The following is a 22,630-nucleotide window of genomic DNA, read 5'->3' as shown; positions in this document are numbered from 1 at the left end:
ACTGCTAAAAAATCTGAATGGCTTGTGCTATTTGAGGAACGGTATGCAGCCTAGTAGCTGAAGACTGATGTAACACACTAGAAAAGAGAGTTAAAGGTCTCCGATATCTTCATGTGCCATGTGGAATAAATAAGCCAATGCGATATATAAAAGCTGAGGGAGTTACTGAATTTGGAAAGGATTGATTTCAGTTAAAATCTGTAGGGTGGAATGCCTGCTTCATGAAGATGGAAGGAAGGGTCCTCTGCTGAATTCAAGATAAAAAAGTGTAGATTGAGTTTTTGAAACTAGAAGAGAACTGCCTCATCTTTAATAAAAGAAAAAGAAACCAACCAGAAAGTAATTTCAGCAGAGGAGTCTTTTGGAAGGAATGTGTTATGCAAACCAAGTTTCCAAGGAGTCTGTAGACAAAACAGACTTTAAGACTTGATATGCAAAATGACTTGTGTTCTAGTGCAATTATTGGGGTGTGTATGTATTATCAATAAACTAGTGTAAAGGATTATATGAATCTTTGAAAAAATCTTTTTGTGAGTGTTTAGAAAGATTGACAATACATTGTGTGACACCAGTGTATTGGAAACAAGATTTTGTGTTTCAGATGACCTGTAAAGTTCTGGATCTGGCCTCAGAATATGGGTCAGATCTTTGAGAGCTGTGGGAAGGTCTCAATTCTGGACAATAATGAACTGATGAAATAATTCTAGTACCTCATTTTGTTTTTTGTTTGTTTGCTGAGGATCTTAGTGGGCACATGTCCTTTCACTCTTTGTACATTCTTCCACTATGGATACATGGCGCTTTTTATTTTTGTATGTTTCCTGGCTTGCTTAGCAGGTGACTTGCTGAGATGACTGCTGCTCATCGTTGGCAAGTGAACACTGTGGCTCCATTATGGGATTAAATCTTTGATTCAGAAGTCATTAGCTTCATCCTTGTTGACCACTAAGTACTGAAATAAGTGTTTTCCATTTTATATTCTGTTAGCTCCCACAAGATACAACTTGACTTCTAAAGCATGTTAGTATTTAATCATAATAAAAAAAGGGTAGGTCCCTTACCTGAATACTTAGATAAGAACTTTTTTTGTCTATGTAGTGTCTGCTTACTGATTACTCACTTGAAAACGCAGAACACTGGAGTATGGGAACAATTGTCTTCAGTGATTCTGGATTCAGTTTCATGATAATATTTTCCCTTTTACTTGTTAGCATACTTGCATGCCTATTCCTGCCTTCACTGATCTTATAAAAGTATCGGTTCTTTCCTATTCTTGCTTGCCAAAAAGTCTTAAGCTAAATTAGTTGATGAAAATGTCTCTATTCTGCTGATGCTGAGTCAGAAGTGTTTATTTAAAGATGATGAATTTAGTAATCATCAAACCATGTTTAAATCATCAGGAATGCTAATTATAGATAGGCTAACCTATATTTCTGAAATACTTAATGACTTGAAGCCCAAATCCTTCTTGCTTAAGCTAATAAATGCATTGGTTTCACTTCGAAATGGGTGACACTATAATTCACAAAAGACAAAAGTAGTAATTATCTAGACGAAAACGTGAAACTTCTATCCCATGATATGGGGGGAGAGAAACGGAATGAAATTCTCACTCTCTTCTATGCTCTTTAGTGCAAGAAAGGAATAAAAATCTTTGATACTCTTTATGCTATATATTTGGTTATTCTGTGTTGATGATACTGTCCTGTGTTTTGGTAGATGTTGAATATTTATAGCTCTGCCTTTCTGACTCTGCTAACTTTTTTGTTAATTCTCATGGTTTTTTTGGCATTTTTATTAGCTAATATTTGAGGATCGTACTGTTGATTATGGGTAGTGTGTTTGAGAGTCAATCTGAGGATGAAAACAAGTCTTCCATTTAGCTTAACAGCTGATTCCATCACTTTATTTCAAGTAAGTATTTATAGTGGTAGTATCCATCACTAGCTAGAGTAACTTTCCATTGAAAGCTAATTCTGAGATGCAGGTATTTTAGAGAAGAATGAAAAGCTGTCTTCTGTGTGCAGACAGGGAGACAGTAAAGCTTGAGTCTAAATTGTGATCATTTAATTTTTGTCCATTACATGTGATGAGAAAATGTCCAAATGGTTGTGTCTGCCCTTTGTTATCTGGAAGTTCCGTTTTTTTAATGATTGTGAAATGTAATGACAGTGTAATGGTCTTGCATACTGATGTGAAGATTTTACTGAAAATAGAACACTTTTGTATTTTCAGAGACCAAAATGCCATTTTATCTGGTTTTGCTTTTAAAATGAATGGAAACCTGGGTACTTCCTAGTAAGAATCTATGAAAAAAGGGAAGAAGATGAAAGAACTTCAATGTCTGACTAATTTAGGTGAAGAAGCTGTCCCGTTGTGCATGATCTGCTTTCAGAACTGATCACCAATTCTAGGGAAAAGTCCTATTTAATTACAATCAGTTGAAAAATGATTCAGTGCAGCTTTCTAATATGGAAGCATTTGAACTTAATGGACCCTTACATGTTATGCTAACTGGTGATAAATAAAATTAATGCGGAGCAGGCAGGTACAATTACTCAAGCTACTGTTAGTGTGTCTGTATTCAGGGTGTTCATGAATGTTCTTACATCAAATTTTAAATGGAAATAATGAGTCTGATGGGCTCTACTGGTACAAACAAGGCCTTCAGTATACTTTATTTTTGAAAGTGGAATGTAAAATAAAATTTAAAAAAAAGTGTTTCACTGTAGACAAAATGGATGTATTTTATGGGCTGAGGGAATTCTTTTATTGCTGCCATGACTTTAAGTTATTTTTCTAGTAGCTATAGCATTACAGTGGCTTCAGGAGAAATGGTAGAGATGGCATGTGAGATCAAATACTGCTAAATTTGCAAAATCGGTATTTCCCACAAATGCTATGGGAAATTCTATGCTGTTAATGAAGATAAATTCAATATGGCACTCTTGCTGATGAAAGACAGACTTACTCAATCACCATGGATGCTATATGCATTGCTACACCTCTTCTTTCCCTGCTAACCTACATCTCCAAGTCCAGTTTTAATATGGATGCATATAAAGGTAAGACTGTCTTTAAGATGTTTGAAGCTTCTGTGAGAGTTTTGGTAAAGAAGTGATTATGAATGGTGACTCCCCTGAAAAGAATGGGTTTATCAGAGGTTTTCTTAAATCCTCCCCAAGATTCAAGGATCAAATATGCACACATTTTCTGATACCAAGTGTGAGCCTTCTCTTTTAAAGTTGGGAAAACCCCCAGGATTTTTATCTTTATGGGAAAAACCTAACTCCCAGCACCTATTATCTAACTCTCTTCAGTGAGTTCCTGTTGTGTCAAATTACCCATGGGGGTTTTTTTGGTGTGTTTTTTTTTTTTTTTTTTCCTGTGACCTGAATATCTCAAAACTTTGTGACAGCAGGGGATTGTCACCTCATTAAACTTTTGTACGGCTTTGGAGCCGGGACAGTCGGTGTTTGAGAACAAATGAGTCTGAGCATCAGAAGAATGTTTTGTGCCTGTGTAGAGTCCCAGTTCATAACTGCCAAGTTTAGGCAACTGCTTATCTTTGAGCTATTCTTAACCTCAGCAAACATGTATTGCAAACATTTCTAGCATGTCTCTAACCTTGCTGTTAGAGCTCAGTCTGGAGTACAACTTCTAGCATTAAAAAAAGTAAAATTCTGTCATAACTGTGTGACCATCAAGTTATTGAAACAGTAGAAATGTCAATCTTTAACTCATAGAAGCTATAGAAAGACATTCGGTTAAGTGTGTGGTTACTATTGGCAGTCAGTGCAGGCAAGAGTGCTTGGGATTCAAAGGTAACTGGGTCTTAATAGACTTCGAAAATACTTAAAATTGTAGTTGTGTAACATGGCCATTTTAAATGAGATGATATAAGGCTAAGATATGTCTCCAGTTCATTTATGTAGTCTTCATACTTCATGTACCCTGTGTTCTTCTGTGGTTTTTTTTTCCTGAACTAGCCATTGGTGAAATTCATTTCTATGTCTCTTAAATTCATTTCTGCATCTCTTAATGTTGGTGTTTCTGTTCTTGTTTTCTGCTTTATTTTGCTTTTGAGTTCCAGAAGGGACTGTAGAGAGCAGTACCCACAGAGTTACTAATCAAATACATAACTTTGCACTTTAACAAACTGTTAATCATGGTTTAATTCGCGCAGCATTCATCTAAACATTTGGACTGAAACAGGGTGATATGTTATGAAGGGAATAGTCCCAAGGTATGCAGGTGTTTGTAGAAGTGGTCGTTTGAGTGTTACAGAACAGCACCAAAACATATAAAACTCATGCAGATTCATAGGCAGGTTTTTAACATACAGTTAAGACCAAAGTATTCTAATTTTCACCTGCCTGTTAAACAGACCTGGCATTTTTAAAATGGATTCTATTTAGTCTTAAGTCTGCAGTCTTCAGAGCATTAACATTTTGGATCAGTCTCTTGCCATTGTTTTTTAGGTAGGATCTCTCTTGCCAGTTTGGATATAGCCTTCTTTCAATGCTGTCTGCACCCTGGATCATGACGTCATACCTAATTACAACATAATTGTTTGTGACCGTTGTTTTTAAATATGTAATTGGATCTTATTAGCATGATATGGTGGTACAGTTACACTGTCGTCTTGGTTTCTGGGTGCTTTGGAGCTAGAACCTAGTCATAGTTACATTTGCAAGGCAAGCAAGTAGGGTTTCATCTGAGACAATACCATAAAACCAGTTACCGCCTTCTGTGTGACTGATGTATTTGGTCCTCTTTTCTCTGTCACTTTTCACTTTGATATCCCCCCCACCCCCCAGCAGTTCAAATTTAATTTGGGCGTTTCTGAAAAGGTTTCATGTACTGAGTTTCTTGCTCTCTTTAGCTGCTGCCTTGTTTACCTGGAAGACTGAGGGAATGTGACTTCTCTCCTTAAAAACATCCAGGAGGGAGAAGACTTATTTATACTTCTTATTTTTCAGGCTAGTGTCATCTCTTAGCTTAAACTGTTGCAAGAAAATGGGTATGACATGCTAAAGGCTACTGCTGTTGGAGAGCTGAGATTCTGGTTTGGCCTCCAACCAGGAGTGCAGAAGCCAAATAGCTGAAGTAATTTTTAAAACAGCTTAATATAAGGTATGTTCTGAGGAGTTGCCTGCTGTACTTCTGTAACTGTACTTTTGATGAGCCATACAGTTTTTCCTGGTTCTCATATCCTAGAACTGTAATATTTGGGAACTGATTGCTAGTTCTTCTGATGCTCTGTTCTTTTCCTTTCTGCTGTTTCAGAAAATAACTCATGCTGTTTTAGTTGAGGGTTGCTGATGTGAATTGCAAGGTCCATATGAAGTCTGCACCATTTTTGTTTGCTGCTCTTCAGCATTCCTAAGGCTGAGTCTTTCAGATGACACCTTCCAACTTGTGGTGGTCTGCAGGGTAGTAGTGCTCATGAACTTTGAGGTCTGTCTGTTCTTGTTCAGTTGCTTTGGAAGGCAACCTGATCTACTTTTGAAGCTAGCCCTCATTTGAGCAGGAGGTTGGTCTAGATGAAAGCCAAAGAACAGTTCCAATCTAATTTTTTCTATTATTCTGTGGTTAGTAGCACCTGTATTATTATACGTCACTAAGTGGTTTCAAAGGCTTCTATTTTTAGCTACTTTTCTTGCTTTTTTTCTTTTTATTGGACCTGCTGTGTCATTACTTGTTCCCATACATTAAAGATACAAACTTCAATTCTCTAACTGGCAGAACCTATAGGAAAAGACATTTGGTCAGTTAAGAATGCTTGCCCTTCAGTATTCTTCTTTCTGTGCAATCCCTGTCAAGGTCCATTTTCAGAGAGTTTTCTTGTAACTTTATGCAAAGTAGAGAGTAGAAAGAACTCAGGCACTTAAGTAACCAGGAAAACTAAGGCAATTCACTGAAATAATTGAATAAAACATTGCTTTCATAATTAAAAGTGTAAATATGATTTTGATCAGATAACTCATGGAGTCTACGTGCAGTATTGAAACTACAGTAGTAGACAAAGCTCTAGCCTGGCACAGTAACAAAAGATTCAGACTCTTGTGTCAAATCCTGTTATGACAGTTGATTCATTACTAAATTTGGAAGGGTAGACTGTAAAAAAAAAAAGCCTTTTTTTCATTGAGTTCACAATCTTGCAGGCACATCTTTTTCTGCAAAATACCGTGTTCCAGTACATGTGTAGGTAAGTCAGTGAGGGGGAAGGTGAGGTGGAGGAGCTCAAAAAAGTCAAGACTTAATCCCTTTTTTTGTGATTACCTCTGCCATGTCTTCAGTCGCTTGGATTTCTGAGCATATGGATCTTCTGAAGTAGTTGGAGTGAGTGATTGAGGTGATCCCAGGTCTTTTTTGATGATGTTGTCTTGTCTTAGGAGCTTTCACGCTGCTGGGCTAAGTAAACTAACAATAGTTTCCATTAATGCTTGACCTGGCAATGTGTATGCTCTGCCTCTTCCGAGGAAGGCCAACGTTACTAACAAAACAGTGCTGACATCACTTTTATACTAGTGATGCTTTTGGCAGTTGAAGAACAAGTCTTTGCCATGTTGGCTGATGCTCTGTTAAAACAAACAAACAGAAAAAAACGAAGGAAAAAACCAAAAAACAATACCTTCAAGTGTTTGGGTGTTCATAAAAAGGAAAAACACTGAAGTACATAGCAGCACTGAAAAAGGTTGCATGGTGGAGTACTCTATTTTTTTTTTAAGCTTCTTATCTTTCATAAGAAGCATTTTTTTTTATTTTTTAAATCATAAAATCTGACTTTGTTCACTGCTAGAATATACTTTTAAGTCTCAGAAATTAAGACTATCTAAAATCTGTGCGTTCTGACATAGCAACCTCACTTGTGTGCTTATGTACACACACACATGCTTGTGTGTGTTTTCTTAAGCTAGGTTCAGCAAGGACTTGTTTCTTCCTCATAGTATCCCAGGGAGTAGTGGCAGGATTTGAGTGCACAGCATCTTGCTGCCTTAGTACTTGCTCAAAGGTAACTGCCAGTGAGCAAAGTTGGACTGGGTTGGGGGGGGAGAGTGCAATGACCCTTTGGCATCTTCAGCTAAAACAACTCTTCCCCCCCCCCCCACCTTTTTTTTTTTTCTGTCCTGTCATATGCTGTGAGGCTGGCACAAAGGATGAGGGTCATTTCTCAATAAAGCTGCAATGCTGTGGGCATGTTTGTTGTGGGTAAGCTAATGACCTCCTAGCAATGGAAAGTAGTAAATTTAGGGGAGTTTTCAGGAAGACACCGGAGGGAATCTAGTAATCCAATTAGTATAAGGATTACTTTAATCTAAGAAGTGACATTGGCTTTTCAGTGGGGAAGGGAGAAGGATTTTTAAACATATTACGAATCCAGTGTTTTGAAGAGGGGTGGGGGGGGAGTAGGTCTCTCTTATAAGTTATGCCTCCATAAATTGAAATGCTCTTTTTTATTCTCCTTTCTCATCAAGTGTGGATGTTCTGGTGTGACACCAGTACCTTGCTAGCCTTGTTTGTGGCTTTCTTGCTGATGAGAGAACTGAGGGAAGGGAGGACATTGTTCTAGCTTGACTTGAGTTGGCAAGCGTGGTGTACTGCAGCCTGTCTGCCGTGGTGTTTTGGAGGTTAACTCTCCCAAGAAAAACATGGTGTGCTCCCAATCTGATTCGGATCACGGTCTCTTTCTGCCCCCATTCACAAGCAGGCTCCCGCAATCAGAGCTGTGCTGGCTTCCTCTATGTACGTGGAGTACAGCGGAGATTTATCTGGGCTTCTGCATGCACACAGCCTTAAATATTTACTCAGCGGGAAAACCAACACAGGTTTTGGCCCTGAGCTCTTTTTAGACCTGAAAGTGCAGCAGGTGACTCTGATGGGTGCCCTGGGGAAGGGCCATGCTGGTGGGGTTGGTGCTGTGTCCCGGAGGCACCCACTTTTTTGGGGCAGTCAATGAGGGGAGTTGCTGGTGGGAGCATGGCCCAGGGTGAAGATTTACTTGCTCAGGTTTTCTCTAGGGCTCTCTGTCCCTGCAAGCTTCCCCTTGGCATGGTCTTCATGCATTGACCCTGTAGTAACAGAAAACGAACCGGAGGAGGATATAAAAACCAGGTAGGAGGTGTGTGGGCTGGGCCGGGGAGGATGGAGAGCAGCTGGGGACAGATGTGGCCGGCAGGTCCCCGTGTCCCATCTCCGGGCTGTGCTCCGCTGTCATCCAAGAACCCGCTTTGCGCTGCGAATTGGATTTTGTCTGGAGCACCTTGAGTGCTGTCGCGGGGGTCAGGGGCTCTTACATACCCAGCCGCTGTGTAAAAAAAAAAAAAAGATATTTCTGTGTCTGTACTTCTGGCCATTCCCTGCGTGAACGCAGGCAAAACCGGCCGGTTGGGTCTCGGTTTGCGGACTGTTTTCAGGGCGACGCAACGGTTTTTTTTCTGGAGGAACGAAGGAGACCTCGGACGGCTCCATCCCGTTTTATTTGGGGTGTATCGTGATCGATTCGTTGGGTTTATGGCGAGTTTTTCGGGCCGGTATAGAAGCCGCTCCGTGCCCGCAGCTCCCCGGCCAGCCCTGCCGGCTTTCACCGCGGCTCGGCCCGCCGGCAGCCGGCACCACGGCGCCCCCTGGCGGCCGCGGCGAGGCACCGGCCGGGCCGCCGGATCCCCGCGGCCGGGCGAGCTCTGCCGGCGCCTACGGGAAGGGGGTCCCGTCGTCTCCCCCCCCCCCCCGCTCCGTGTCCCCCCTCCTCTGCCCCCCAAAAATCCGTATCCGTGCAGAGAGCCGATGGGGGGGCGACCCCACCGTGCATGGAGCGGCGGAGAGGAGCGCGGGTTCCCTCCGGCAGCGGCCAGGAGGTGGCGGGGTTGGGTTACTGCTGGCCTCCCTCCTTCCTCCTGCGCCGTCGGCAGCCCAGGGGTGCGAATGAACCGTTCGGGCAGCGAAGGAACGTTTTGGGCCTAGACTTTTGTCTAAATTCTCTAAATTTCGTCCAGTTAACGCGGAGAGGATAAGTAAAGGAGTGTTCGTGTGGAAGCAGCATCCTCAGGAATTGCGAGAAACTGGCCATAACTTGAGGTTTTGTGGTTGTTTTTTTTCTTGGTGGAAGCTTAATCTCAGGAGTGCAGCAGTGCTGAATGCGGTATCAGCGGAAAGGCCTTGCAGAGGGGAAGAGGGTCAAGTCCTCGTTTCCTTGAAAATAGGCAGTGGAGTTCAGTGGTGGCTGAGTGAACAAAGTAGGCAGAGTATGAGGCATTTGCACGATTTAGCATCTTCATTTTCCCCATGAGATCTTAAATGTTCTGAACTGTTGATTTGGATTTTACCCCTAAGTAGATTGTTTCACTAGAAGCAGGATTCAGTCTGAACACCATTTGATAGCCAGTGAAAACCAGAACAGCTTTGGTCAAGAATAACTCCTGTCTGCATGTACAGGTAGTCAGAAACACAGCTGTATCTGCATCTGACCAAACTAACAGCAGTGGGTTGAGGGAAGGAGCGGTGATGCTCCACTGTGATCTGCAGGGATGCAAACTGCTGGCATATGACGGTTGTGAAATGGTACTCACTAAATTAGGCAGAGCTTTCCACTGACCCTATATACCTTATATTTTGTGGGGTGGTTGATGGAAGTAGCTAATAGCATTGCAGATGCTTTTTCTGACACCATATCTGGCTATTTTGCATTTATGTATGATGGTGATTGATTCTGCAGAGTACTGGTTTGGGGTTGCTTACTTAAAAGCTGAATAAAAATGAAATTTAACATAAAAGATATTTAGAGCTAGACTTCTGGGGAGAAGTCATCATTAGGCATTTGCCTGACCTCTGCAAACCAGCTGTGTGTTTCTGACTAGAGGAGTGGCTGCCTCTCCAAGCCCACAGACCCCAACAGGAGGGAAGCATCAAAGGAAGGAAAAGCATCCTTAATTATTGTTGTCATTGAATAAATCCCAGGTAGAATTATTAATCATAGAATTCCATGATGCTTGGGAGAAAAACTTCTTTAATGTTTAAGTTCCCAGTTGTAAACGGGGAGGCTTTTTTGTCTTGGCATGACTGCGAAAGTTAATTCCACATATAAAGAGCCCTCCGGGGCAGGGTTGGTGTGGATAATGTTGAGCCTTCCTGCAGTGAGACTGCAGACTTTCTGGTTACATTTCTGGAATCATTGTGCACTTCTGATTCCTATTTTTGTGTGCAGTGTGCTATATGGCAACTTTAAAAATACGCATGACCTCTTTGGTTTTCCTCAAACGTTATGTACGTGGTCAAAGGATAGTTTTGGTTTTTGATTTTTTTTTTTAAAGATGCATTGCTATTTTAGGTGCCTGTTATCAGTGGCAGTTTCATCTTAATATAAAACTAAGTTGGTGCAGAGATAAAGAATAAGAAAACCAGAAAAAGTTGCTTTTGTGCATTTAGAGGAGTGTTTGTATCAAAAATGGGTAATTTGTCTTTCATGGTTGTTGTAGGGAGACGTAGGAGTGTTTTATAGGCAGCTGAGCTGTTCTACAAATAGGGGCTTTGAAGAAGAAAAAAGCAGCCCCCTAACTGGTGAACGAAGGGAGTCTCAAGTCAGCATGAATAACCACTTGCTTTAAAAAACAAAATGTGCTAGGTGGAATACCTTTTAATTCTAGTAAAAACTTTTTTACGCATGAGCATAATGAGCAGTTTGAGACTGAAGACTATCTAATTTTCTCCTAATTCAGGTTGGCAAGAAAATAACTGAGACAAGTGATAAAACAGAATTAAGATGTAATGTTCCAGTTTCTTCAGATACCTTTTGCTGTGCAATTGAACAAAGGTTCAGGTCTTTAAAAAACATAACCCAGCTGTTGTTCTTGAGGGCAATGGGAGTTCTTGGATTTTTGAGCACTTCTTGAGAGCTGTTGAGCTGAATGTAAAAATATCTGAACTTAAAATGGTTTTAGGGTTAGTCTGTGCAGTTCAGGATAATAGATAAAGTTTTTTAATTGTTGGGTGTTGGTTTTTTTTTTCTTTTTTCCCCAATACCTTTGGCTTTTTTAAAGGTGCCAGACTGATCTTTTTTTGTGTGCTGTGGATCTCAGCTTTCTTTACAGTGTGATATGCTAGGAGGAACAATTTTTCTCCATTCTCTACAGAGACGGCCATAGCTCGGATGAATTATGCATGCTTGGTATCTGTTGCCCTTGTCCCTCAACCCATCTCCTTACACCACCCTCATGCTTGGAACTTGATTGCCAATTGTGTCTTCTGGTGGGTGGCGGGGAAACACGTGGAAGGTTTACTGTGTGCCAGTCTACTAAAACAAAGGGAAAAGTATCAGAAATGACAGAGAAAAGAATACGGGGGAGGTGGGGAAGGAGAAGTGGACAGAGTCAGAATCCAGGATAACAAAGCACAAGAACAGAAAAAGTGCTACTAAGCTCCTTCACAGTAAGGGCATCGGCTTGAGTAACCTTGTGAAGTCAGAATGTTGTTAGGTGCTGTGCCTAACGGCTTTTAGCTACCAGAATTCTCTTAGTCCACTGAATGGATTTTGTTTGTGGGTTTTTTGTTTGTTTTATGAGCTTCCATTTTGGAGTTTGGCTTATGCTGGCCACTGGAAAAACTGCTTTGTAAGAGGGGAGGATAGTTATAAAGGCTAACCTTAGTGCGGGACATTCATTGTGTTGGGCTGTGGCTATGATTAGTGGAGAGAAGGGCAGGGACAGGGGGCCTTAGGCTGGGTAGTACCCTCTAGACATCAAAGCTTGCCTATGCTAAAGTGAGCTCTGGGAAACACTTCTTGATAGCCAGTATATGAATTACTTCCAGTAAAATTGCAAACAGACTTTTTTAATCATGTGCTTATCTTAAAGGGTTCCTTTGAATGGACCAGACAGTGTCACAGTGACAAATCCATGACTTAACCATATTTTTTTTTTTAATAAAATAGTTGGGTAATGCTATATCTGTGTCAATACCTCTTTGCTCCTAGGCACAAATGATTCAGTCACTTCTCAAGTAACCTTGAAGTAACAGGTTTAAAGTTAATTGTACTTGCTGTTGTGTATCTCTTAATATGATAGCTTTGATTATAATTTAGGTTTTTTTCTCTTTTCTGCTGTCCTTTCTGCCTGCCTGCTTATCTTCTTTGGAATGTGGTTCTTCAACTGTTCTGATAAACTTCTGACACAGGTAAATATCAGTCTGTTTGTATCTGTATTTACCGAGCATGCCCTCTGCTTGCCAGTTTGCAATGAATCTTAAATCAGGCATGCCACACACTTAGCTGTAGACTGGGAAAGGGAAATCCTACTGCCATGATGGGCATCATTAGAAAAGATGATTGGCCAGGAAAATGGCCTGAATATTTTCTTCCTTACCTGTTTTTCTTATTTCTTCTCCCCTTTTAACAACAACAACAATAAAACATCCAGTTAGACAATAACAACAACAAAATGTTATGTTTGCTTTTTGGTGGTAGTGCTTCCTGCCTGGTGTTTCCTGAAGACCTTATGCTGATAGTGGAGTTGGCCTGTGTGTGTGTGTAAGGAAGGGGAAAGCAGCCTTGAATGAAAAATGTTTATATATTCTCATTCTTCCCTCTCTGCCAGTCACTTATTTCTGCTTTCACTTTTATATTGTTCACATGGTGTAGCAGGTAATAATTTTTGGTTTTCCATCAGACCCAATGCGCAAAGGACAAGGCAAGAACATGTGGGTGGGATGAAGTAGGAGGACCTTTCATGGCAATTAGTTGGAGCCCATTGTGAAATACAATAGTGGAATATGTGTAATGGAGTGAGAGGAAAAGAATGTTATTTAACTGGTCTTGTTAGCTGCGTTCGTGCCTTTTATTAAAACATGGAAAGTTCAGCCTTTGTCAATGAAAAGCCTGTTGCCATGAATGCCTGAGCAGATTACTTACATCTTTGGACTTAGATCGGTATGTATGTACCAATAGGGATCACTGCAAATGTTTAATGGGATATTGAACTGTTCGCTGAAGGAGAAAGTAATAAACTTTGATTTTTTTCAGGCACCTTGGAAACAAGAACTCTCAGTTCTTATAACTTGATAAATTGGTATTCAGAAGCCAGAGGTACAGAGACTTTTTGGAATACATTTAGAACCCATCATCCTTACTGCTTCTGGTGCATTTTTTCGGTGAACAGGGTGAAGTGTTAGCCATTATTAACTACAGCTGAAATGCAGATAGGTCAGTAAACTAGCTTTGTGTACGTCCATCTGTCCTCCCCACTCAAACGCCTGCTTGCTCTCTCTTCTTCCCCGTGCTCTGAAGAGGAGTGAAAATAGCCCTGTGTTGTTTGGAGCTCACACAGAGTGCCACTCTCTTAAAAAATCCTCATGCTTGTGGTGACTGAATCAGTTGTGATTGTGGAAAGGTGGGTGTGGGCGGGCTTTTTGCTTTTAATTGCTGCACTGTTTAACCCACCTCTACCGAATGGCAGCTGCCTTAGTGGGCTGTTGGTGTGATACTGAACTGCAGTGCTCCAGGCAGGAGAAATTTCATGGTGGAGAGGCTTTTGTGCATGGCTACAAAATGCAGGCCAGCACAGTTCAGAGCTGTATGAGTTGTTTTGGAATAAGCTACCCTAGCATTGCAACCTTAGCCCTTTCCAGTGGGGTAAGATGAGCCACGTAAAGATCTTGGCTAACATAACTGTTTTACTTCTTGTACCTTGGACAGGTTGAAGTATTTCTCCAGTACATTGTATATGGAGCATGCACTAAGAAGAGTTGTCACAGGTTGGATGTTTTTACTCATGCAGAGAAGAGAGATTGAGAATCTGAAACTTCTGACTTTTTTTTCCCTTTTCTTCCTCTTTTCCAAAAGCTGTCATTGTAAGACAGTGATGTCATGGCTTTGGGTAATGAATCGAAGTGCTGGTCTGCCAAGGGAAATTGCAGGGCTTTGGCAGCTGCTCGCTGTAGATTTAGTTCCTTAATCCTTCCCTTCCTATATTTCTCTTTTTCCAGAAAAACCCGGCACTTCCAGAAATGCTCTTTCTGTTTTTCAGATGTTGTATTAAATGTACCAAAAAAATAACATCTGCTGTTACCTTTCTTTTGGGTATTTTTAGCTCATAATTCCTTTATCCTCTTCACTCCCTCATGCGGTTCCTGACCCTTCTGTCTTTAATGCCTTGCTCTCCTTGCTGTTGCCTCTGACTACTTTTTCTCCCTGTTCCTTCCCTGCTTCCACTTGCCTTTTTATTTCTATTCTCTTCTTCTCATTATTATATCTTAGTTCACTGACGTGTTTTTCTGGTTTCCAAATCTGTAGTTAGATGGTTTTTCTATGATTCTGTTATTTAATATTTATTTTAATGATAAATACATTTCTCAGTCTCGTTAATAGTAGCATATATAAAAATAATCTCTATTCCTCTGTGTGATGCAGTAATACTCTTCCAAACCTCTATTTTGGTCTCCCAAATAACCTCCATGGCTTTTACTTACCTGATTAGAGCAATTAATTTCAAAAAAACAACTGATGATTACTGGCTATGGAACTGAAGTCCCAATTTCTGGTTTAAAAGAGGGGCATTTCAGCATGTCTGCAATGTTGTCACATTCTGTGTTCCCTACTGATAAGGGAAGAAATGAAAATATAGTCAGAAGATTTTAGAAGAAAATGCTTTGTCAGAAGCAGCTAATTTCAGAACCGCTTGCTGTTGTTACGTGGCCAGATAAGAAAACTGAAGGTTGTGACTTTCAGTCTTTTCTGAAATGAACATTGCTGAATACATTCAATTTAGAAGAATACCAAAATAGACACAGGGTAAGAGCTGCGTAAGAGTTAAACGTTCACAGTAGAACTAATCAAGTATAGGATTAGCAGTGTCTTCTAATGCCTGCTGAAGGAACTAATGCTTAACGTTAGGGTATTGCTGACACTTGAACTAATGTGGCTTAATCATTTATGGTGGGCCACTGATGGGATTCATTGCAGGAAAAAACCTTACGGTATCTGTGGCTTAAAATGGCAAGGCATTCAGTTTGCTACCTGCGGTGTTATTTTGTTGCTGCTGTTTTCCTGTCAAACCTCATTAAGCGCTTGCATACATTCAGAGAAATCAGCATATTTGAGTAGGTTTCCCAGCACGGTGAAAATTACTTGTATGAGAACAGATTATGGACAGAATACTTGTCAGACCCTGAAGTTTCAGTCTGAGCAGCAAGTGACACCCTTCTTCCTTCCACGCCTGCATCGTGCTGCTGCTGAGGGGTCCTGCTGCCATACCTCCGGTCCTGGTGGTCCAGGAGCTGAATGCTTGGGCCTGGGAGAGTGGCCTTCTTGTTGGTAGCAGTGGGTTTCTGGAGGGCTTTATTCTGGTTTAAACATCAGAGAATCACTTTCTAGCTAGATCTCACCTTGCAGAGTCTCTGGCCTAATTGCAGAAGAGAATCAGGATGGCGAAGTGTTGCTCCCTCCATGGGAAAAAGTTGAGTGTGGCAGAGAAGCCCCGTCTGTCTGGTCTCTGCAGCTTGCTTTAGAGCATTGAAAGTCATGTTACAACTGCTGTGCTCGATACCAAAAGGAGTTGGTTACTCCTGTATGAATTTCTGCTGGTGTAGTGTCTCAGAGGTGATGCTGCATTGTTCTGCTACTTGCCTCCTTTTTGAAACAGGTTGACTTGTTAAAAATAAGATGCTAGCATCACAGAGCCTAAAGCTTTTTGGGCCTGAACTGCTGCTTGAGTGCAGGCTGCTGTCTGGAATCTGAAAGAAAGGAACAACTTGGAGGAAGATTGCTGTAGAGTTAAAAACTCCTCCTGTCTCAATAATAGTTAAACTACATTGTTGTAATTTAACTTACTCCTTTAATATGGATGTCACCAAATGCTTAAGGAATGTCAGCTGTAATTTAGTCTTATAAGGTTCCTGTGTTACCAAGGAGTTTCTGGTAACCAGAAATAGCTGTAACTGGTTCCTGTTAGCCCATACCTTGTGACCAGTCTCAGTTTGGAGGTGTGGGCAGGATGTAGATTTGGTTTGGAATAGTCCTGTGAAGGTTTTCTCAATAGGAAAGCCTTCTCTGTAGGAAGGCTTGAGAGTCCTGCTTCGTGCTGCAGTTGTCTGTTGAAATTAATTTACCCTGAACTGTGAGGCTCCATTTCATGGACTGTATGACTAGCAGCTTCATAGTTCTCTGAAGTTTTCTCTTGCATGCATAGGTTAAAAAAACCCAAAACAACCCCAACACAGCCAAACGCATGTGCATGTGTGTTGGGGGTTCCTTCCCCTCCAATCTAGCTGAATGTCCATAAATCCTTCATTATTAATTTTGCATTCAGCTGATGTAATGTGCAAAATAAATTGACAGTCCCTTGCAGCAAAAAAATGCTGAGCTGCTGTGTCAGTCCATGTTAATCAGGCTCCTGGTTAATCAGAGATTCTGGTGGTTTGGATTTCACAGGTGCTACAGCGAATGAAAGGAGCACTCCCTTTAGACTAGGATAGCATAGCATAGCCAGGGTAAAGAGATGCCTTACCTGTAGAAGTAGAGGTGCTAGGCATGTCTCCTGAATCTGATTTTACTGATCTCCACAGTGCAAAAAGCAGTAACCAGTAAATATTTCAGTTGGCAATACATATTCAGTACCAATGCTCGAGATTATTTCTTCCCCTGAAGATATTTTACTCAATTTTTTAAACATTTTTCTTTGTCCCAATGCTAACATAGTTTCACAGCTTGAATATACTTTGAGGATATTTGTTCTTTTGTACGACTGAATGCTAGAAGTTCAGTGACTTCAGTTAGCGGAATGTAAAGCACTCGCTTGCAGATGGCTCACTGTGGTTCTTGGAGAAGACTGACTCCCTGTAGCTGCTCCTTCATGCTTGTGGTGGCTTCCAGGTGTTCATAATGTGTGTTCTTTAAGTCAAGTCTGCTCTAGAGATTCAAATTCATATCTCCTTAGTAGCCAGGGTGGTTGATGCTTCATATTTGGTAGTTTGGAAACTCTCTCTTCCCTGGGTAATTAACTCAGAATTAGCCCCAACCAGAGTTTTTCAAAGTCTCAGAACTGTGGTGTGTGTAATTTCTTTAAAAGAAAACAACTGGACCAGTTCTTGGAAGAAAGTTCTCTTGAGTTATTAAGCACTAAGTTACTCCTTTTTGTGCAGGAACCTCTCAAGCTGCTGGTTGCTGACAGGTAGGAGGATACTGTAGGAAAGTTGCATTTATCTGCCTGCCTTTTTGGGTTCTCCCCCAGGCCTCTGCCTCTGGCCATGCCTAGAGGTGGCTCCTGGGCTAGATGGGTGTTTCAGACCCAGTATGATTTTTCCTGTATGTGTTTCTTGATCTTTCACATAGGGAGGATTTGCTTTTTGGCAGTATATGGAGTGGTACCAAGATGAAAATAAAAATTAAGTGTAAAACAACAGACTAATCCTGTGCAATTGTAATGCTTATCTTTGTGTAACTGAAAGCCTTACCGGATGTATTGCTTGGTGATGACTATGAAGGATGTGTAAGAATATTCCTCAGATGTTCAATTAGGATGTTAATAGCTAAAGACACACTTTTTTTGAGTTGCTTAATGATGGACTGAAATAAAGCTATCTTCTCTAACTGCACTTTATTACATCTGTTCAAAATACAAAGATAGCAAAGGTACAGGAGTGACTTCTGCTGCTAGCATTTGGGAATGAGATAGTTCCCAACCCGCCAACCATGCACTTGTCTTTCACTTCAGTGCTCTGGTTTTCATTATGGTGCAGATGTCTTTGTACAGCTTTTTGTACTTTTTACCTTCTCTCATTCAGTTTTATTTCCTTTGACAATCCAGCATGCATTGCTTCACTGATGAGTTCTAATGAGTATTTTGTGAAGTCAGATTTGGTTTTTGTGTGCTGCTGTCACTGACTAGCAGTCTTGCAAAACACTTTGTGCCAAAGTACTCCATAAAGATTGATTTAAGTTGGGGGGCAGGGAACAAAGCATTAAAAAACCCCATGTTATGATGCAAATTGTATCTGGGGCATCTCCAATAACACTAAGCACTGTAGCTTCATATAAAAGTTTGTTCTTTTTGAACCCCTAAAGTAATAGTCCTGGAGACTGTGCTGTAATCACAAAAGAAACTTCGGGAATCCTGAATACTGGTGGCCTTTATCAGTCTCAGATCACTCTTTTAGTAATTTTTTAACCCTTAAATATCTTAAGGATTGCATGTTTGTAACTCTAAAGCTTCCAGAAGAGCTTGAATGTTTATCTGGTATATTTTCTGCTTTGTCAAGCACTTGTATGCACATCAGAATTTTAAATTCATTCTTAGTTTGTTGCATCGCATCAAAATTGACATTGTAACTGTAGGGCTTTTTATGGCTGTAGTCTAAAGGTTGGCTTGTGCTTTATTTTCTGCTTTTTCCTATGGTAAAGTCTGGATTATTCAAGCTGTCTCTGAAGTCTTCTATAGCATGCGGAAAATGAACCTGCTAAATGTTTACCCCATGAAGGTATGTCAGCTAACTCAGTGATGTGTGACATGCTCAGGAATTCGTGCTCAAGTGCTGCACTTCATTCAGACTGACATAAACAGTAAATTCTGTTGGCTCAATGCCAGATTCATTCACTTACCAAGTTAAATCTAAACTTGGGCTGATGTTTGGTTGGTTGGGGTTTTTTTTAAGCAAAACTGCCAAGGAGTACTGCAAGTTAAGTATCTCGAAATACACTCCCTCCTCCCCTCTGGACATAAGAGGTATGGGCGGGGGGGGATGACGGGGACCTAGGTACCCTGATGCTATCATGCATGAAATCCTGTTGTTTTTTGTTTCATTAAATGCTAAAACTTACGCGTATCTGACATCCTAGTGTACCCACAGTGATAATTCATCTGTGCGCAATCTGTCACTTTATATAACAGCCACAATGGTTCAGGACAAAGGAAGGAAAGCATAGCTTGGTGCTGAATTCTTGAATGTGACAGGAGAAGAAAGAAGATCCTTGTACTTCAGGCATTTTTCGGTTGCAGCTAGAGGCTATTTTTCAAAGCAGTAAAAATGTTCCATCGCTTAGTTAATCCAGTTGACTTACAATTTCTTTGTGGTTTCTATTACCTGTAAGTTGTTGACCTACACATAACTGAGCAATGTTTTTAATTACTTGAATGCACTGTAACCAGAATTGTCAAATTTATGGGAATGATTATGAGAAAAATCATGAAGTTACTGGAATACCTGCCTCTGAAGTGGTTATGTTTTAACATTTAATTTGATTTCAATCTGGTAACTGACAAAGCAAATGCTTTGCTGTTTTTCATGAAGGTGATAAATGGAACTGATAAGACTCCTCTGGGGCACAAACCCCCCAAATAAAAAGGTGATAAGTTAGAATTAGCTGCTTTTAGATCAGTGGTATAGAAACCATTTTACTTGGTATAATTGGAGAATTAGCATCAAATGAAGCCTGTGAGTGTTGCCTTACTGTAAAGTCATCACTAGAATTGGGGCTAAAGTATGAGGAAAGGCGATGAGTGTTACCAGAGATGGAGCTACCTGTGGCTTCTCTTCGTGGGCTTCTCTGCAGAATGAAGCAGCTGAATATATTCAGTAGTCCTGCATCATACATGCATATCTACATCTCCCTGTATATATTTGCCTTTCATTTTCAAACTGACTCTGGCATGACTTCTTTTAACAAGCAGAGCAAATTAAAAGGATTTTAGCATAAGCTCATGAGGAGGATGCTGGAAAGATAGCTTTTTACAGTATTTTTTTTTATTTCTGAGTGGGCTTGAGATGATAGTACAGTTGGTTATTTATCTTTCATAAATTATATTCAGTGCTTAGATTTGTGTCTCTTAAAAAAATTATCCTCCCCCCCCCCCGTAACCTAACATTTAATGATCCTTCTGGCTATAAAGGAAACCCAGATTTGAGTCAGAGCGGTTTTGGAGCTGAGCGATGTATTGGTCAGATGTGCACAACTTAGTGGATCTTGTTTTTAACTGTCTTGACACAGCCCTGATGGAGCTCCTGCTCAGAGGGCATCTTGGAATAGGAAAGGAGAAAGTAAAGACTGTCCACAGGAAAGTCTATTATCACAGCTTTTATCCCTTTCCTGCTCCAACATAGCACAATGTGGATTCATTGTTTTAGGCATCCTGGAAAACAGCTGTGACCAGTGCATGTACTATATGCACAACAGTCACGGAGAAAGATTTTCTTCCTAGCGAGTATCAATTGTGCAGCTTTATAGAGGGGAATACAGGCAACAAAGATGGCTTACTGTTCCTTACTTCTAGCTTACTGTTCCTTGAAAACCTGTTGGAAGTCCACTTCCTTCTACAAATCATTCCCCCCCCCCGCCTTTTATATGTGGTGGTACCATGTTAGTCTCCACTTGAAGCTTTCAGGAGTAGCAAGCATCCCTCTCGTAGGGCTGTTATACCTGTCTGCCTCTTCTCCAAGGACCGAGATCCTGGAGTACAAGTGCTCTGCCTTCGGAGTGGTCCCACCTCCATGGCTTTTTGGCGGGAGCGAGAGGAGAATGCTCAAATGAGCCATGGCTGTTGCCCATTTCCATGCTCTGCTGAGGGAGAGGGATTTGATGTAATGGGAGAAACATTTATTGTTAAGTGTAACTTGCCTGCTTCAATCTCCCTGGTATGCTTTAAAAGGAACGTGATCCTCTGTCCTTACAAGCCAGGCATACCAGTCTCTGGGATGACCATTTAGAAATATTCTGTGCTGCTTCACAGTTAGTAGCTCTGATGCCCAGTTTAAATTACCTGAATTTCCTCTTGGCTCTGGGAATGGGGAACTAATCCCATTGCACCCCTCACCCCCAGAAAAAAAAAATTTTTTTTGCATTATTTCTTTTTGCTTGCTTCCTTTCCACCTCCTAACCAAAATACTTCCTTTGTGTGATGGTAGACTTGTTGGTTCTAATAAGTAGGGTTGGTTTTACCCCTCCCCCAAGCCAGTCTATTTTCTTTTTATTGTATACTACCTGGTTCTCTTGCCATCAGTCACTTCTTCAGTGCCTTGGCAAGGTACAGCAGAAATGCAGTTAAATAGTACATGGCCATGCTCTGAGCCAACTTGTTTGGCCTTTCTATTTGGTTTCTTTCCTACATAGTCTTACAAGGCAAATCTTGAGGAAACACATCTGACATCGCTTTAGCAGTCAGCGGTAAACCCAAGTAACATTTGCTAGGTTTGATTTCTGGTTTTGTCTGCATTTTTGTGGTCTCGGTCTGATGGAAGAGTGTACATCAATGCCCATGCTCCCTTCTGTGGTGGGGGTTCCTGCACACATGCTGCAAGTAGCCGGCTATTCCCATCGTAAGGGGTTCTCTCCAGCTCACGTGTAGACTAGGAAAGTGAAGGTTGTTCATTTCTCTACAATGTACCATGGCAGTTGACTCATGTTTGCACTGAAAAGTGTTCACCATGATAGAGGAAGGAATATGTTTACATTGAAGGAACGTTGGATAATGCTACCTATGCAAGTAGGCTTGTAGTTAACATGGTATAGATGTCCTACAATGCACCAAAAATTCCTTATGGTGAGCTGTGTTTCTGCGAGGAAGAATATGCAATATTTGATTGAATTTGGACTTGATACGTGATGAGTCATTGTCTTTATCTGGCCTGCAGAAGACTGTAACTAGATGCATGTCTGTAACTCTTTGTCACAGGTTCTTGTTATAATAGCAGTCAGGGATAGGATTTGCCTGTGTAAAGTATTTCTGGCAAAGTGGGTACTGTCGATTCTGTGTCTAATTACAGTTGCCATTAAGCGCTGGAACTCTGATTTGAGAAACAGTACAACTCAGCTGCCTTTCTCTAAGCAGAATTAGCTACCTGTAGCAATTAACATGCGCTTTACAAAAAGCGGGAGCAGGCTGAATCAGCTTGAGACTTGGCAAATTTGGCAGTGCTGAAAGAAGATGCATTTGTTTGAGATTTGAAAACCTAATCGTGAAGATTTTAATCTCTCTTGATGCTTTATGTAACAGAACACCATGTGATCTCAGGATCTGTGGTGTCGTCACTGTTCGCCCTTCTTGTTTTTGTTGATCATGACCAACCACTATTAAACTCTGCAAACTTTGAATAGAAGCAAGTGGATAATCTTTAACGGGCGAGGCTTTGTGATTCTTGAAAGTGCTGCGGAGTTCAGGACCCGTGGTTACTAGTGGAATGCTAATGCTAATCTTACGGCTGCCAAGGACCGAGAGGTATTTCTTCCGACCCTCCATCTCGGGGGAAGCTAATCAGCAGGTACTAAATAGATACATCAATGAAAGTGACACTTCTCCAGAAACAAGGCTCTGACCAAATAACCATGAAAGTGTTATTCTTGGAACTGGAACAGCATCTAAAGAGGTATTTATAAAGTTTTTAATTTTTAGATGCTTGATTTACTCATCTTCCTCTGTTTTAATGATTTCTTAAACTATTTTGTTTGAGCAAGTACTTAAAAATGCTTCTCCTAAACCAAGGTGCTTGGCACTTGTTAAAACTATTTCAAACTATTTCAAGCTAGGAGTGTCATACTGCGTGAGGGTACTGTGTCACGCAGAGTGGTTTACTTATTCACTGAAAATCGACATGTCTTGAAATCTTTACCACAATATTTAAAATAATCCATATTATAAAATGTTTGCCATTA

The 22,630-nt window shown here is 40.8% G+C and overlaps 1 protein-coding gene across 3 annotated transcripts in view; it reads left to right on the top strand.

Annotated features, from left to right (window-relative positions):
• Window positions 1–22,630, top strand: part of TSC22D1 (TSC22 domain family member 1) — a 95,162-nt gene that overhangs the window by 57,214 nt on the left and 15,318 nt on the right. The window contains exon 3 of one of the 3 annotated variants that reach the window (XM_075046164.1): window positions 12,172–12,506. The exons of the other annotated variants lie outside the window; for them this stretch is intronic. Within the exon in view, the coding sequence (XP_074902265.1) occupies window positions 12,172–12,175 (4 nt within the window). The 3' untranslated portion in view covers window positions 12,176–12,506. Of the gene's footprint in view, window positions 1–12,171; window positions 12,507–22,630 lie in introns of those variants that run through there. 3 annotated transcript variants of the gene reach the window in all.

The sequence above is a fragment of the Buteo buteo genome, chromosome 14 (assembly GCF_964188355.1).
Source record: "Buteo buteo chromosome 14, bButBut1.hap1.1, whole genome shotgun sequence".
Lineage (NCBI taxonomy): Eukaryota > Metazoa > Chordata > Aves > Accipitriformes > Accipitridae > Buteo > Buteo buteo.
Note: the sequence above shows the minus strand (reverse complement) of the source record. Positions and strands in the feature narration are given on the sequence as shown.